Source organism: Mirounga angustirostris, unplaced genomic scaffold, assembly GCF_029215605.1.
Source record: "Mirounga angustirostris isolate CCGP_5_RB_7025 unplaced genomic scaffold, mMirAng1.0.hap1 SCAF_9, whole genome shotgun sequence".
Classification (NCBI taxonomy): domain Eukaryota; kingdom Metazoa; phylum Chordata; class Mammalia; order Carnivora; family Phocidae; genus Mirounga; species Mirounga angustirostris.
Genome location: NW_026991717.1, coordinates 49,539,038 through 49,557,537, shown reverse-complemented (window position 1 = coordinate 49,557,537; position 18,500 = coordinate 49,539,038). Strand labels below are relative to the sequence as shown.

The 18,500-nt window shown below is 35.4% G+C and overlaps 2 protein-coding genes across 5 annotated transcripts in view; one reads left to right on the top strand and one right to left on the bottom strand.

Moving 5' to 3' along the window:
• Positions 1–12,130, top strand: part of PIGB (phosphatidylinositol glycan anchor biosynthesis class B) — a 57,244-nt gene extending 45,114 nt beyond the window's left edge. The window contains exon 13 of the mRNA XM_054513541.2: positions 957–12,130. Within this exon, the coding sequence (XP_054369516.1) occupies positions 957–974 (18 nt within the window). The 3' untranslated portion in view covers positions 975–12,130. The remainder of the gene's footprint in view (positions 1–956) is intronic.
• The window catches only part of CCPG1 (cell cycle progression 1), a 41,154-nt gene that overhangs the window by 6,408 nt on the left and 16,246 nt on the right, over positions 1–18,500 (bottom strand). Inside the window, exons 2-9 of one of the 4 annotated variants that reach the window (XM_045900035.3) lie at positions 15,437–15,505; positions 12,709–12,829; positions 10,884–10,960; positions 9,818–10,016; positions 7,535–7,630; positions 5,512–5,763; positions 4,332–4,358; positions 1,147–1,268 (exon numbers count right to left, since the gene is read on the bottom strand). In XM_045900035.3, coding sequence (XP_045755991.1) covers positions 1,147–1,268; positions 4,332–4,358; positions 5,512–5,763; positions 7,535–7,630; positions 9,818–10,016; positions 10,884–10,960; positions 12,709–12,829; positions 15,437–15,496 — 954 coding nt within the window. In that variant the 5' untranslated portion in view covers positions 15,497–15,505. The remainder of the gene's footprint in view (positions 1–1,146; positions 1,269–4,331; positions 4,359–5,511; positions 5,764–7,534; positions 7,631–9,817; positions 10,017–10,883; positions 10,961–12,708; positions 12,830–15,436; positions 15,506–18,500) is intronic. The other 3 variants (XM_045900036.3, XM_045900037.3, XM_045900038.3) reach the window with 3 other exon arrangements.

The following is an 18,500-nucleotide window of genomic DNA, read 5'->3' as shown; positions in this document are numbered from 1 at the left end:
GCCAACATCATCCTATGGAACCAGAAACCATGGTGGTGAAGAAGAAAATGCCTACTCTTTTTATAACATCCTTTGATCAAGGTAGGAAAAACTACACTATTTACAAATAACTTCAGTAGTCCCTGCCTGAAAAAAGACATAATCCAGATGTCAAGTGGGATTCTGTCTTCTAAAGAAATATAATCATAGCCCTATAAGGAATACATAAATTGTGAGGGAAATTTGGGGGGAATGGAAGGAAAAAGGAACTGTTTACTTTTCTACCTGAGTTTTTTCTACAAGCCCTATACCCTTCTTGTGAAGAACCAGAGAAGAGACCAGCTATTACACTGGTCCTCATAAACCCACACAGGTGTTAATGGACAGCACAGTCCTGCTGATGTTAGGTGAGTTTAGGGAGGCAAGTATAACATGCTCTCTTTTCCATCAGACCCAATGAGAAACTGAAGAAAAAGGACTGGCTGATTATTTCCCTTGATCGGGGAAAGATCTTAGAGAGAGGCTACAAACTCTCCTTTTTCTCACTGACTGAAAATGTTTTGTTAGTTCTGTAAAAATAATATTAATAATGTTTCCTATATATATTATTAATTAAAAATAATGTTAATTATAGTAGTTAGAAATAACATCTTTGAAGTCAAATAAATTCAGTTTTGCCAATTGCTAGCCTTGGAAAAGTTAACTTTTTATTTTTTTTTAAAGATTTTATTTATTTATTTGATACAGAGAGAGACATAGCAAGAGAGGGAACACAAGCAGAGGGAGTGGGAGAGGGAGAAGCAGGCTTCCTGCTGAGCAGGGAGCCCAATGCGAGGCTCGATCCCGGGACCCTGGGATCATGACCTGAGTCTAAGGCAGACGCTTAACGACTGAGCCACCAAGGTGCCCCGAGAAGTTAACTTTTTTGAACCTCTTTCCCATCTATGAAATGAAGCTAATACTTGCTTAATTCACAGGGCTATGGTAAGCAATAAGAGAAATACTATATGTGAGGTACTCGCAATGACTCGGACACAGTAAGTAATCAACAATTACAGTATTATTGTTACTACTGACTCACTAATCTGCTTTGTACTTGTATCTGAATAGTCCTATAATTTTATTGGCTAACAATTCTTTTTCATAAAGTTTGTTAGTAGTACATACCTTATAATCTATAAAAGATTCTTGTTCCTGTTGACACTGGGAAAGATAATCCTTCATATCATTCAATTCATCTTCATGTATCTTTCTGACTAACTGTTGACGCCTCTGAATCTGAATTGTGCCTGAAAAATGAAAATTTTTATTAGGGATATATACACACACACACACACACACATATATATATATATATGAGAAATGTTATGGTGACCAATATTTTAAAACATATAATAAAACACTTAATCTGTATATATTTAACTGATTAATCTGGATAGGATCATTTTAAGGCCAGCATTTCACAGTTCTATAAAAACTCTGATTATATAAACAAAAGATTAAGTAAAATCTCATGGTGTCATTCATCAAATGGTGGTGGATGGATGTTAATATAGATCAGCCCAAGTAGGTTAATATATATTTTTTTTTATTTAGCATACACCAAGGGACATTTAAGTAGTTCACTATCCTTTTGACTAAAACAAGCCAACCTACGTTACTCTTAAAAAAATTAAAAAAGCTTTTATTTTTAATCTTACTATATCGAGGGCAGTCAAGTTTGTTGTTTTTGAGAGATTGTTGCGGTACATAAAGTGTTGTCTTCAGCAGGGAAAGAAACAAACCATGGAATCTATTGACAGGATGTAAGTCAATAAGGAAAAATAAGAATGTCTCTTTTTTCTCACTCTATTTGCCTAGTAAATGATGTAACACAGCCCATAAAGTACAACAAGGAAAAAACTGGCTGTGATTACTCACTATTCTCACAGCCAAATCGTTTAAGAGTTCTGCATTAGTTAGGTCTGTCCTAGAGTACCATCACCCCCATCCCTGCGGTGATAAATCTTAAACCAACTATAGGATTCCCTATATTTTCACCCTAAAAACTAAAATGTTAATTTGCCAAGACATGCTGTTCACGTGCTGCTACATGCTTCATGCATGAGAGAGAGAAAAAAAAAAAACCACACACACACTGAATCAAAAATAAAGCAAAAGGCATTTGGCAACCTTGACCTTAACATCTACCAAGTGGCATACTATTATTATTAAGATGTCACAGGATTTTGTAATGAAAGGATGTAATGATAGCTTACTATTTCTTCCCCTACTGCTAAAAAAAATTAACTTTCAATTTCTTCAATAATCTTGAAAAACACTAAAGAAAACTTTTGCCAAATTACAAACAACTGTTACCAGCTATGATACTCTTCTGTTAAGGTTCACTTCCTCTCTTTCAATTTTCCAATTTATAAAAGCATGGCAAATTTGTCTCAATATTACTCAAAAGAATCTCAGATTTTTTTAAGTGTTGAAAACTCATTTTCAGTTCCCAGAATAACAGAAAACCTCTTTTTTTTCAAACTGCTGACAGGATGAATTCCTTTACCCCTTGGAAAATAACCTAAAAGTATGTGTTGAGATCTGAATTTGCAGTACTATCACATAACATATATTGGCTATGTGGCCTTTATCTAATAACTATTGGGGCTTTTTTCCCTACATCTTTAGCTGCCTAACTACAAAGTGTTACCACCCAAGGTACAATCTTTGGCCTTCTTGTCATGTCTACAGATCTGCCTATCTTAATCATAAAAACCCAGTTTTTGTTACCACTGCTCTAAGATTTCTCTTCTGAGTCCAATCTTACCAGAGCTTCCGGCCAATACATCCACCTGCCTGTTTGGGCACAATTTTGGGGGAGGCTTCATGAAAAAAATCGAACCTTAACACCTGCCCTAAACCATTCTAGAATAAAGTTGGATAAAAACAAACCAAACTGTGCTCACCATCTATTTATCATCTAGCAAAACTTTCCTAGAAACACCCCCAATTCCAAAAATAAAGCAGCTAGCATACTTCTTGGAATTTAAAAAGTAAACCACCGATATCGTAAGTATCCTGGCTCAAAGTTATGTTTTCCATTATTACTTCAGTGTCCCTTATTTCACTAACCTTCTCTCCATCCCCATCTTCACTATAATTGTAAACGCCTGATCACCAAATAGTAGGATTACATACCCTCTTAACTGTCTTAATTTTTCCCATACCATATGCCTCCTTGCTCTTTTCCTCTAAAATTACCGTGAGGTTACTCTATAAATCAAACTCTTACCCAGATTCCAAGATGTTTTACAACATAACACCAGCCCACGCACTCGAACGTTTTACTCCACTATTTCTAATTTATCTACTCTGCTGTAGTCCAGTTTTCTCCTTGCTCCCAAACCCAGCAAAGTTTACTTTCAGGTTGTCAGGTTCTCCATTGCTGGAATGCTCCACTTTCCTTCTGCCTAGCATAAGCGTAAGACCAGACCCTGCTCAAATCCTACCACCTCCAGGATGACTCAGTAAGTATAGTTTTTGAGCTATGATTCTTTTCTGTGCTACATAACTCAGCACTGTAGATACATTCTGTTACAGTGTCTGAAGAGCAGGGTAGCCTATCAATACTTAAAGTAACTCCATGAGAAAATTGAATCAACTGAACTCCACTGTTGATTTAGAATATGGATAGCCTACAATGTAAAGAAAGCATCAGGAAGACAGGTGCTTCATACATGAAGATTTTTTTAACTTTTGTACCTGAAGCAGTACCAAATACCTGTAGTAATCTGTTTTACTACCCTCAATCCTAATTTTCCCCTCCTTCTGGAATAGATCTAATTCTCCAAATTTATAAAGAGCTGAGGTTGGCGAATGTTCTGAGTAATTCATTTAAATAGTATGTTTTTGTTAAATAATTAGTAAGCAAACGATTGATTATGGAGTATGCAGTGACTAACTTCATGGTGCATGAGAAATTCAAACTGGCTCTGAAATCAATTCAAAGGAGCTCTTAAAGTGTTGATATCAGTGCCAGAATTAAGACAAAAACATGATGTCCTTTAAACAGTGCCCTTGAAAAACTAACAGTTTTTATATGTTCACTGAGCCAATCTCATCACCATGCAAAACTATTACATATTACCCAGGCTTTTCATATTCTGAAAAGATATCATTAAAGTAAATTTTACAAGTAACCAAAATCTTAAATAGAGCAGCAATTTCTCAATTTTGAGAGCACTCCTCTCTACATTGTTCTACAAAATACTTAAAGGTCATGCAATTGATGGGGTTTTAATGCAATCTGGATCAACATTAAATCACTGTCCAATTTTTTTAATAAGAAAAAAAGATTAAGATAAGACCTTCTCCTTTGTTACTTCCATGTTTACCTGTGGGGAAAAAGATCACTCTCAAAAATACATTCATACATTTGTTCCAGCTAGATAATAAACAAAAGTAAGCATATTACTTCAAGTCAAATCTCATTACAATAAACTTCAAGGGAGGATACAAATTATAGTATCTCAGCATTAAAGTCAAGCAGGCATCCACCAGGAGTCTAAAAGCTCATTTTTATCAATATAAAGTTAAATAAGAAGAAACACATTTTACTGACTCTGACTTTAAACAAGTATTGAATGTCTTGTTTATTCTAACATTACACTATGTATGCTTTTAATGTATCTTTTCCATATATTAACAAAGCGTACATGTAACTCTTCAATTTTTGCATAAGGAAGACATTGTTGAAAGGGGGAACTAGCAAAACAGGAATATTCCAAAAGTTAAATTGTGGATCCTATCAGCAAAAACCTAGAAGTACTTCATGTACGGCAAATTGAAATTTGTAAAGTTGACAAGATCTAAAACGTTTAAGTGTTTTTTCAAAATTCTAATACAGAGTGTGTGAATGAGTGTGAAATGTTCAGTTCTCAAACAGTCTAATCTTTGTACAAACAGACATGTTAAATAAGACTCCTCCCCAGTGAAAAATTACACCACATGGAATTCCTTCCTCTTTTCATCTAAGACACTTTTAAAAGGCTTTGCATTAAAGATAATATACATAAATACTAGTAAGGATAATAACAAGCAAAGTTTAGGGGCACCTGGGTGGCTCAGTCATTAAGCGTCTGCCTTCAGCTCAGGTCATGATCTTGGGGTCCTGGCATGGGGCTCCCTGCTCAGCAGGGAGCCTGCTTCTCCCTCTCCCTCTGCCCCTCCCTGCTGCTTGTGTGCTCTCACTCTGCTCTCTCTCTCTCAAATAAACAAAATCTTTAAAAAAATTAAAAAATAAACAAACATGCATGCTAAAAATCCCTACATTTCTTAAATACCACCTAACCTAAGGGAAAACAGCTTTGTGAGATAGGTAGCACTATCCCCATTTTCCAAATGAGAAACCTGAGGCTCAAATAGATTGCAAGCTTTCCAAGGACATATATTTAATGATGACACTAAAAACAGATCCCAGAATTCCTCTCTTAGCCAAGTGCCCATACACACCATTTGTTTACATGTAACAAATTTTCAAACACTTACCATAGAAATGTCCAAATCCCATGCTGATTGCAATCACCAAAGCAAGTATAACACACTTATTGAGACCACTGCTGAACTGGCGTTTACACAACTCCTTAGAGGGTTCAGTTTCTTGTTCGGGGAGTAGCCGTTCCTCAGATTCTGAACTAGAGACAGTCTTCTTCCTAGCGCGGCGGCGTCTAAAAGCAGGACTAGGCTGATGACTGGTTTCATCACTACTTGATTCATCGTCGCTAGGCTGGGATGAAAATACTATTTTAAAAAGAAAAATGTAAATATTAAAAATTTTAGAATAGCTTTTCCAATAAATATGATTTAGAATAATCAATGCCATCCCTACATGCCCTTTTACATAAGACAGCCAAAAACAAAAACAAAACAACACAAATAAAAACTCAAGTTTTCAAGTTTATCAACATAAAGCCAAAACATAAAAGATTTCAATTGTGATACATAAGAATCTATTAATCATATTCTGTGCCTTTGAGGGTCTAGCTGGTTTTATTTTTTAAACTTCTCTTATAGTTTACACTGTTAGAACAATCATTCTCATAGCCTATTAAATTTCTTTGCTATTACAGCCATAAACAGATACTGTTTCTGGAAAGAAAAAAAAAAACTCTCTTCATTCAATTTCAAATAGACATCATTTAAGCTCAGCTGTTTAAGGAACACAGGGAGGTATACGAAAAGTTCCTGTGACTTACAAAGTACAGTAACTACCAAAAGTTTTCTTGGGTGTATCTGGACCCTAGTTTCATTTCCATCCTTTATGAGTCCACAATCAACATTCACAGCACTACAGTTTAACACAGGTTTCCAGAAGTCAGATGAGCCCTTCCCTTCGACTGCCACTCTTACTAGAAGGTTATGAATTTTACCCTCTAGTAAATATGTCAGCATGAGGAAGTGACACAACAGCTATCTCCGATAGTAAGGACTAGTCTGGTGCTGCTCCTTTATGAAAAGAACAGTAAACAACAACAAAATCCATAAGAAATCTTAAGTCCTGGTAATATATCCACTAACAAAATCACTTTCAGTTTTCTTCAAATGTAGAACTTGTTAACACTGTTCCATCAATCAATAAACTACATGTTGACACCGAAAGTTAGATGGCTCAGTAATAATTTCCACAGGCCAGTTAGAAGGACAAAAAAAAAAAAGCAAGCACCAACAGTAAAATGTGAACCTCAATTTGAAACAAAGAGCTCCCAATAACAAACATACATGCTTCAGAAAAGCAAAACAGTTCTTCAGACGACAGGCTATCCATGCCACAGGAAAGCTGGTGACTTGGGGCAGCCAGTACTTTTTAAAGATGGGCCACAGAGGATTCAGTTAACTTTCACACCGACAACAACACACACAAAGACAAAAAGAACTACTGAATGAAGGAATATTCCTAATATTTAGTGATACAGATGCCACTGAAAGATCTTTTGGTCATGACCCTTATGCCCATCATGTTTATCTGGTTATTCTTGATCACTAGTTTTTCCCAGATGCCGTCGCCTCAGCTGTGAGGTTACATTTCTTGGACAAAGAGAAAGAAAGGAAGACTTAAACAAAGCATTACATAATACAAAGGCATTCAAGATCATGGCTGGAGTATTTAAGATGGGTAAATGTAAAAACAAACCATTTGTCAAAACTCCTTAAATAAATTTAATTCTACGTTAGCATACTGCCTTCATTATGATTCTAAGTAAACAAGCCAGCCTAATCCATATTAATAAATTCATATCCTTATCTAATGCTTCCGTCTTTTTTAACCCATACATCCAACAGCTAAAATATTCTGAGTTCTAAATTTCTTTCAAAGCTTAATTTGGCCCATAGTCCAAGATGCAGGCAAGGCAAAGGCATGCAATAAGCTTAACCGGCTTTATTACAAGATCAATTTGAACACCAGTTTAGAGTATCACAGATGACAACAGTTATCTTTAAAGCACTAAGTAAATAGTAAATGTGACTCGGCACACTCAGCTCTAGAAAAGCTGATCGGATTTAGTCACACCACCTTGGAAAGCGAGTTGGCTAGGAACATGGGGTTTCAGCTGATCATCCCATCCCCTTATGCATTCAGGAATCTTCCACAGCTTCTCCCACCACCTTTCTTTTGTGAATAAACAGGAAAAAAAGATGTATAAAGCTTTATTATAAAGATTAAAAAGGAAAAAGAGAACTGAAAATACTTATTTTAATTATCACTGAACATTGTTATTTGTGTTCCATCAAAATTGAACAATCACGCCTTTAAAAAAAAAACACATATGCAATACAAACTTTTCCACGACTACCAACTTTGCTTTCTTGGGGGAGAGTCCAGTACGGGGGCAGTGGATAGCTTCCTTAAATGAACAAAGAGTATATTGCCACAAGAATCTAATTTAGAAGAAGAAAAAACTTGAAATCCTACAGAGATAGAGAAGAAAGGAAAGGAAAAATCAAAAACCCAGGCAATGGGTAGTAGGGGATTAACAAACCAAAAAAATAGATGAGAGAGAATGAAGACTCTTGACAACTGATTTATATATTTTCAATTTTTTAAAATTATTTTATGTAACACTTTCTTTACTGAAATAATTCATTTCTTCAGGACAGATAGCAATGGATAAAGATACTCCTAGTAATATTTCCCTTAACTGAAACTGTAAAATCCCCAAGAAGTCCAAGTTCAGAAAGGAGATAAAAACCAGAATAATGAGCTCTGAAGTGTCCAAGTCCCTGAAAAAATTAAGTTTGTAGGATCAATTTCTTAAATGTCTGCTTGGACCCTTCTGCAATACTCCTGCTTCAATGTGACTACTTTTTCTGGCCCATGAATATTCTCAAATTAAACCAGCATCTATAGTCTTCCAAAAAAATAAAGGAAAGAAAGAAGACTACTTGAATACAGCGTGACTCCTGGATTTAAACAAATAAAATAAAATCTGATAAACAAAAAAGATTCTAAGTCAATTCATTAGTCCTCGTAATAAATATACTATGTAAACCATTCTGGCAAAGTCTGACCACTAAGAATGCCAGATGAGTATTTAAATATTTGAATAAAGTGTTTTTAAGCTCCTGTTTATAGGAAATCTGATATACTAATTGAAAATAACTTGCCATTAAATGAGATAGCTAAATATCTCTACTTGACATTTTATTAGCATGAAGTGGAATAACAGAAATTCCATTGTCTGATTCTAGCAAATGTAAATATTAAAGAATGGTAAACTCTAAGAAAATGACCTGAAATAAACACATCCTTATTTTTGCATCAAATTAGGAACTTTTGGAATCACTAGCAGTGTTCCAACTTGTCTTTCTCCCAATTCATCCCTGAGTTACAAGGGTTGGTTAAAAACTGTGAGTTAATGATAGTTTTGATTCTTTTATTTCCCAGTAACTTTGTGTGTAAATATTTATGTCCACCTTGAAAGATGTTATATACATCCCTCAAGCTGAGTCAAAGAAATATAGAAAGGAATTATCTCAGGAACTCACATTTTAACCTCCAAATCACTGTCTGAACAGTAGGCATTAAGTGCGTTAATAACATGACTTAAAATAGACACACTTTCATAACTCAATCTAAAATGAAAGATACAAAGGTCAGGGGCTTTGGGATACTGACGTACTGCCAGCTCTTTGAACTCTGTTTAGCACATAAGTAGCATTCAATAAATGTTTGTTAAATGATTAATAGTTGAAAGGATCTTTTTTTTTTTTTAAGATTTTTATTTATTTGCGCGAGAGAGAATGAGAGACAGAGAGCATGAGAGGGAGGAGGGTCAGAGGGAGAAGCAGACTCCCTGCTGAGCAGGGAGCCCAATGAGGGACTCAATCCCGGGACTCCAGGATCATGACCTGAGCCGAAGGCAGTCGCTCAACCAACTGAGCCACCCAGGTGCCCCAACAGTTGAAAGGATCTAACAGACTTCAATAAGAAGCTTCTTTCACAATTTCTAGAATATAAAATTTGTACCATTTTAAGTAGAAATCTTAACTTTCTCCTGCTTTTAGTTATAATGGCTCAATCTTCCACCCTTAAATATCTAAAATATATCAAATGCATTTCAGACTGTTTCAGGTAATAACAAAGCTCCTTGAAGATACTTTTTCATTGTTTACTTAATAAAAGATGGTATTTATTGTTATAGCAATTCTGCTCTAGGACCTACAATCTAAGAAAACACTAGATAGAACAGTAGATTTTACAAAAAATCTCAAATATATTTAAAACTTGGCCATTTTATAAAACGTGGTCATAGGAGACCTTGAGTCTCTATCAGTGTATTCTTTACACAGCTCTTACCAGTTTCTGGCTGACAGAATGTATATTGGCTGCTGGAAGAAGAGCCCATGTTAAAGTCTTCTGGACTCTGTGCTTCTTCAACAATTAGAGCTTCTGGATTTCCAATTTCTTCTAACTTAGGTGGCTCAAGGGTAACAATATCAGAATCATCACTGACAGTCCCAAAATAGACATTGTCTTCAGATGACTTTTCTTCTCTCTGAGGAATAATTTTAAAGACAGTAAATTTAACAATTATTTAAGAGCCTTGTATTTTCTATTTATTTAGCTCAAAGTATACAACAGTACTTAAGTAGTATGGTAATTTCGGCTTAAAATAAAAGATAGAGGAGTCCTGCCCAAAAGACAAAGATTACAACAGCAGGCTCATCTTTTAGTTTGAAAACACCATCAAACCCCTTGGCGATTCTCTCAGAATTAGATCAAACTAATCCTTGTAGGCATTAGATCAATGTGCCTAATCATTGTAGGCTACAAAAGCTGACAAACTCACCTTTAAAAACTAAGGACAACAGAAAAAGAGAGGATTCATTTCTCACTAATTCCACGGGTTTATTTGAGCCTAACTCTGTAGTCAGGAAGCCCATAAGACTGATTACAAATTTCTCTGGTTATGTAAGTAATAAACTTCGATAGCTATGCCATGTAAAAATCACCTAATCTAGTTTTATCCAAAAGTCAAGTAAAACATCAAAAAAGAAGATTTAGTTTGTTCTCAAATTTAAAAACGAATCTTCCTTTTTAGATAAACCCTAATAATTTCTCAATATAATTCAAGAATGCAATCTATTTCCCCAAAAAAATTTTATTAGAGAGTAAATGAATAGAAATTACTTTTGTAATTACTTTGGTAAATTAAAAGACATCTCACTTAAGAGTTTGTAAGACAGACACTAACTCTAATCATAAAAGTGACCAATCTGTGGAATCAAAATTTTTAATAAAAGTTGTTTATAATTCAAAGAGAAAAAAAATGCACAACTAGAAATGGAAGCTTTAATTATTCCTTAGTATTCACTAAGGAATATTCCTTATCGTATATGCACAGAGTACAACACAAGTTTACCTCAAGGGCTGACTTCGTTTCCTCCAAAGCTGGATAAGCAGTTTCTCCCATTAACACTGTGTCATTCTGGCTACTCTCTGATATAAAGCAAAGATCAAGTCAATCAATTACACTCAACTGAGTTTTTGTAGTCCACACAGATTAAAATCTGAATACATAAAATCTAGTCCTAATTTTTTAAAGTGGATTTAATTAAATGTCACATACACTACCACTGCTAAAAAGTTCTCTGGTAATTGATTTATATATAGTATTTTCAACATAATCCAAAATGTCTTTTTTTTTAATTATTTTATATAACACTTTCTTTACTGAAATAATTCATTCCTTCAGTAGAGATAGCAATAGATAAAAATACTCCTAGGAAAATATTTCTCTTAACTGAAACTGCAAACCGTTGCTAAAAAGATCTCCATATTTCAAATATAATTATTTGAAATTGTCAGAGGATAATTTCAGATACTGAATTCATTTAGTATCTACTAAAAAAAAACATATAAATCTCTAAGTAAACATAATCTCTACTTTACAATACGAAAGTCCTGAATCCAGGGTGTCTGTAAAAACCTGTTAATATGGAAAACCAATTTTCAGACATCTGATGGTACATTTCCTGAATTTCTAAAAGTAGCACTATTCTAATGACTAGTAACACAAGAATCAAAACTATAGCTTCAAATTATGAATTCTTTGCAATAAAAAGGACTATATAAAACAAGGATTCAAAAGAACACAGAAAAACAAGAAAATATCACTATAGCAGATATATTTTATAAGAAACTCCTCAAAGAAAAAAATGTACAAAAAAACTAGAGGTCATAAAATTATATTTTTAATGAAAAATGCTATAAAATTGAAATTAAAAATATTAAAACAATATGATAAACATAAATTTTATGCATAGCAAAGAGCACACACCAAATGCTAATAGCAGTTACTGCCAGGTAAAAAGAACTAAAGGTGACTTAAAATTTTTTTTGCTCATCATTTTTCCTGTCATGAATGTGTATTTTTCTCATATAATTGAGCCCCTCCAAAAAAACAGAAGAAAAAAAAAAAGAAAAACTACCCCATTTGTACGTGTTACAAAGCCCCTAACAGCATATTAATCTGAAATTAAGACTCTTTAACAAAGATGGACTTGGGTCCAAGGACTCCCAAGGAAGTGTGGAAGTAATTTTACATATGTGAGTATGTGCATTTCTTGGGAGAAATCATCCACAGCTTTCAGATTCTCAAGGAGATCTCTGACCGATCAAAGATGAGAATCACTGTTCAAACGAGAATAATCAATACATAGGCTGAAAACAAGATTAACAGGTATAATCTATCGTATTTCTAGCCATGACACATCCACTTTATTCTCCTGAGGAAATATTCTGTTTACATTTCAATGCGGTTTTTAAAAAAGTTTAAGAGGTAATTTAAAAATGAAGAGTACAGCAGTTAAAAGCCTTTTACCACCTCTAACCAAAAGTAATTTGAAGCGTGATGATAACTAGAGAATCTGAGTTTAGTAAATCCCTTATGATTAATTATTTTGTACATCACTAGCCTTAATCAAGATTAGTAATATCTAGTTACTGGTTACACTTATGGTATGAAAGAGTTATACGGAGGCCCAAATATATACTACAGCTGCAAATAAGCAAACCCCTGGGCAGGTTGGTAACACTACCTAATCCACACTAATATTCTAGTCATTCAGTGACCTGATCATTTAGATTAGCTAGAAAGGCTGCCCACCTAGAAAAAAGGCAAGATTCATACTGTCGTTCACATATCCTATTATTAAAAAAAAATCAGACTCTTTTTAGTATCTTACCTCCCTGCTCTGACTGCAATACTTGTTGCTCCTCTTGCTCTAAAGATGTACATTCTGGAGCGAGCTCACAGCTGTCTCTGGCTGTACCATGTTCAGAATTCACCATCTCTATATCAGACCCCTACAGAAAAAGCAGTAATCAGTTATATGTCTATCAGCTGCTCAAAGCTGGATATGACTACGTGTAGATACTTCCACCAGTCAAAAGTCCTAGATGCTGCCATTCTCCAAAGGGAACAGTATCTAATCTGACTACCTTTTATTCAATTTAGTCAATAAAGGCCTATGGCAGTGAAATGGCAGAATGGAATTGCAGGCTTGGATTCTAAGAGAAGTAAGCCAAAAGTCAAATGCTCTACTCTATTTTATAAGCCCAAGCAATAAATTTGATGCCAGAGGGTAAGTTTTTAAACTAAACTTTGGCTATTTCTATTATTTTACTTCTACTCAACATTTATGAAAGTACTATGCAAGGCACTCCACTATGTGTTATGAGGTACAAAAAATTCAGATCCAAAATTCAAATTTACAGCCTATTCAGAGAAATTTCCACATGCGAATAACTATTTACTATGACAATGTAGAAATAAAGTCTAAGGGCAAGGATTAAAATGAACCTATAGGATTAATGGAGTAAACTTTCCCTATAAAACTTTATAGAGTATTCTTTTTTTTTTTTTTTTAATATTTTATTTATTTACTTGACAGAGAGAGAGAGTAGCAGAGGGAGCGGGAGCGGCAGACTCCCTGCCGAGCAGGGAGCCCGATGCGGGGCTCGATCCCAGGACCCTGAGATCATGACCTGAGCCGAAGGCAGACGCTTAATGGCTGAGCCACCCAGGCACCCCTAGAGTATTCTTTATTCTTTATTCTTCCAAGGTTGTCCTTCCTACTTTGATGTCAGACTGTCTTCTGTGTAATAAAACAGTGGATCTTACAGTTTTTTCTCCACATATCTTCATTAGCAAAATAAAGTTAGCCACTAAGCTCCTTCTGCTTGTCCCCATGCCCCTCTCCCAATGTTTTCTGTAGTTTACTGATCCATGTAATCAAAAGGTCTAAGTTCTCCTAATGAATATAACTCGAAACAGCAAAAATTAAAAGAATTCATCAAAGGAGTAGGTTTTCAGTTGAATCCTAAAGAGAACTCTGAATGTTAAGACTCTGGGGTTGCCTAAAGTGGCAGGAAAATCACAGAAATAGGCAAGGTTAGGGCTGAATTGGGGACTACAGAGGAGGCCAATGCTGGCCTAAAACAGAATGGTGGCAACGAGAAAGGAAAAGGGAACACATATAAGAGACATTAGCAGTAGAACCTGAAAACTAGATATGGAAGGAAGAGGGATAAAAACACAAATATGATCTACTCTGTGACAAGATATCTCTAATACCAAATACTCTAATGACATACTTGGCTAAGTGCCAGAGAGGTTTCCTGTCTTGCTTCACGGTGCAGAATCACAAGTAGACTCCCACAGCTTCCTTGCTCCTATACTGTTAATTATCCTTGAAGGAGAGGTTATTGCTATGGGAGTTGAGCTACGCTTTGTAGAAAACAGGTTAAAAATAGAAAAATCACTTATTAAAAAAAGAAAAAAGAAACCACCCCAATCTCAATTGGTACAGCTGCTATTAAATTTTCAAATTTTATTGCAGAAAAAAAATCGCTTTTTAGCTAATGTTGATTTTAAGAAGACATGAGTAACCAACTGTCTAAATCTTAAATTATCAAAGTAATTCTAAAAAATTACCACTTAAAATTTGTATTAATCAAGGAAAACAAGTCAAGGCTTAAGAAATCCTAAAAACAAATAGGAAAACTATAGATAAATCCACTGAAACTTTAAATAGATATAGATGATTTTTAACTTATTACTTCTACTCATCAGTATTTTTATGATTTTTCTACAATGAACATATATTACCAGTGTGGAAAATAAATTAATGCTTATTATATACTAGTCATGTAACATCATACTTCTTTAATAAAACTCTTTTGAAATCCTTCTAGCCAGAGTCCTTTTTCAATCAAGTTCTGTCAGTAACATAAGGTAGCATAATATATCCAAAGTAGAACACATGTTCCCCATGTTCCTTTCTGGTCTGTTTAAATGCAGGCTCTGATATTTTCTAGTTACATAATCTTGGCCAAATTACTTAATTTCTCTAAGCTCTAGTTTTCTCAACTACGAAATGAGAATGAAAACAATCTATACCACAGAGGTTGTTTAAAATTCTATGAGAATGTAGGTAAAAGTGCAGGGCCTAAACAAAAATAAACCCTCAATAAATAATTTGCCTAATGTCTCAGAGCCAAGAAAAGCAACGTACAATAATGCAGAAGACACTGTCTCATGAAGAGTTTTCAGCAGTAAAGTTTAATGTGGGTGGGAAATGTCCAAGCTATAGACAGTGGAACCTCAGGCTTCAATGTAGAAAAATACTGGCCTTCAAAAAACCCAGGTGATACACTGTAGTATTACAAATGTCCTTATAGAAAGTATTAAATAGGGGCTCTCCTGGGTGGCTCAGTCGTTAAGCATCTGCCTTCGGCTCAGGTCATGATCCCAGGGTCCTGGGATCGAGCCCTGCATCGGGCTCCCTGCTCGGCGGGAAGCCTGCTTCTCCCTCTCCCACTCCCCCTGCTTGTGTTCCCTCTCTCGCTGTGATTCTCTCTGTCAAATAAATAAATAAAATCTTAAAAAAAAAAAAGTATTAAATAGCATACCTCATGATTGATGACAGTCCAGCCACAAGATGAATCACTGTCACTGGAATTTTCAGACATTTTTCAGGTCTACAAATACAAAAACATGTTGTCATGTTGGGTACATTTTTAAAAAATTCTACAGGAAGCACTATATGTGCCCAAGTATGAAACATAGCTTACTGCCTACCTTCCAGGTAGAAACTGAGACAACCCACCCATAGATTTATCATGTAGGACATATAACTGCATACCTGTACGAACAAACACAACCAAACTTTTAAGACATCCTCCTGAGCTAGAATAGTACAGACAGTCATACTGTAGGAATAAAGCTGAGTCTGAAAGAAAATGTAGGATATGGCCAAGCAGAACTGAAGGGAAAGGAGAAGCCAATTTGACTGTGTGGATAAATCAAGGGTTGAGAGATGAAATAGGGGAATGGAAGAGCTCCTGGGCCAAGCAAAATGAAGTCTACTGTGTTGGCAACATGAAGCAATTGAGATTTTTCAAGCAGGGAAGAAACATGATCACAGTTTTTATGAAAATAACGGTGTCAGCAATAAATACTTCACCTGAATTAAAATAGGGGGAAGAAGACCAGAGATGGTTAGAAACTTGTGGTCATTGACAATAACCTAAACTTAAGTCCTAAACCAGCACATATACTACTGGTCACTCTACCTGGTTTGTTTTCCCCTTTGTATCTGAAACTCCTATTTAAACTTCAAAACCAAGCTAATTAAATGGTATCTTGGGGCACCTGGGTGGCTCAGTTGGTTAAGCGACTGCCTTCGGCTCAGGTCATGATCCTGGAGTCCCGGGATCGAGTCCCGCATCGGGCTCCCTGCTCGGCAGGGGGTCTGCTTCCCCCTCTACCCTCTTCCCTCTCGTGCTCTCTGTCTCTCATTCTCTCTCTCAAATAAATAAATAAAATCTTTAAATGGTATCTTACTGGCTTTGTTCTATACATTTAAGTCCTATAAATGCTTCTATTATTGTACATACACTGAGAACACATAAATCCAACTTGATGGTTGGTGTTCTAACAGAAAGTTCTACTGCAGACAATATGGAACCAGTGTTCAAATTAGAACAAGGCAAAAAATATTGGTCTAAATCTTCCATTAGTGATTCCAGAAAAATTAACGTTTTAAAAGGAGAAGATGCTGGGGCACCTGGGTGGCTGTCGGTTAAACATCAGGCTCTTGATTTTGGCTCCAGTCACGATCTCAGGGTCATGAGATCGAGCCCCACATTGGGCTCCATGCTGGGCATGGAGCCTGCTTAAGATTCTTTCTCTCCTTCGCCCCTACTCCCCCCTTAAAAATAATAATTAAAATGAGAAGATGCTTGGTCACTAACGATATAAAAATTAGCATGTTTTCAAACAAATTATTCAAAATCTAAAAAAAGATATAAAGATGATTGTATGACTTTTACTGTCATGCTAGAGCATTTTCCAATAAGTTCACCTGAAGTCACTCAATTACTTGATTTAGTACTTATAACTGATTAGGGCCCATGCAGTTTATAACTATAAATTTAAAAGTAAACTATTACAGTGCAATGCCTTCTTTCCAGTAGATTACCCCAAAGGCTATAGTCTGCATATCCTGTAGGGAGGGTATTAACCAGTTTTTATGCCTCAGTAATTTTATTTCAGCATTCCTTATTAAGTTAACTATATAACTCCCAATTCCTCATTGAACCAGTTTTTATGAGTTTAAAAAAACCTTTTGATATGTTACTATTTGTACTTCAAGTCTTTTATAACATACTGAAAATTATGGGTTAACATAAGAGACTACACAAAGACTGAGCAGGAGGAAAGGAGAATGGCCAAAAAAGGCTTTATAAAAGAGGTTGCAATGTTTAAGACATGCAAGAGAGCATTTTTTTTACCTGAATTAGTTGCCAAACTTTAAAAAGAGAGAACACAAAAAGTACTGTTTCCCCATTTAAAAAAAAAAAAAAAACAAGACCAAGTGGGATTTATCCCCAGGATGCAAGGGTGGTTCAACATTCGCAAATCAATCAATGTGATAGAACACATTAATAAGAGGAGGGAGAAGAACCATATGCTTCTCTCAATTGATGCAGAAAAAGCATTTGACAAAATACAGCATCCTTTCCTGATCAAAACTCTTCAGAGTATAGGGATAGAGGGAACATTCCTCAAGTTCACAAAATCCATCTATGAAAAACCCACAGCGAATATCATCCTCAATGGGGAAAAGCTGAGAGCCTTTCCCTTAAGATCAGGAACACGTCAAGGATGCCCACTCTCGCCACTATTGTTCAACATAGTACTAGAAGTCCTAGCAACAGCAATCAGACAACAAAAAGAAATAAAAGGTATTCAAATTGGCAAAGAAGAAGTCAAACTCTCTTTTCGCAGATGACATGATACTTTATGCAGAAAACCCAAGACTCCACCCCCAAATTACTAGAACTCACACAGCAATTCAGTAATGTGGCAGGATACAAAATCAATGCACAGAAATCAGTTGCTTTCTTATACACTAACAACACAACTGTAGAAAGAGAAATTAGAGAAACGATTCCATTTACAATAGCACCAAAAACCGTAAGATACCTCGGAATAAACCTAACCAAAGAGGTAAAGGATCTATACTCTAGGAACTACAAAACACTCATGAAAGAAATTGAAGAAGACACAAAAAGATGGAAAAATATTCCATGCTCATGGATCGGAAGAATAAACATTGTTAAAATGTCTATGCTACCCAGAGCAATCTATACCTTCAATGCCATCCCGATCAAAATTCCAATGACATTTTTCAAAGTGCTGGAACAAACAATCCTAAAATTTGTATGGAATCAGAAAAGACCCCGAATCACCAAGGAGATGTTGAAAAAGAAAAACAAAGCTGGGGGCATCACGTTGCCCGATTTCAAGCTATATTACAAAGCTGTGATCACCAAGACGGCATGGTACTGGCACAAAAACAGATATAGACCAATGGAACAGAATAGACAACCCAGATATGGACCCTCAACTCTGTGGTCAAATAATCTTTGACAAAGCAGGAAAAAACATGCAATGGAAAAAAGACAGTCT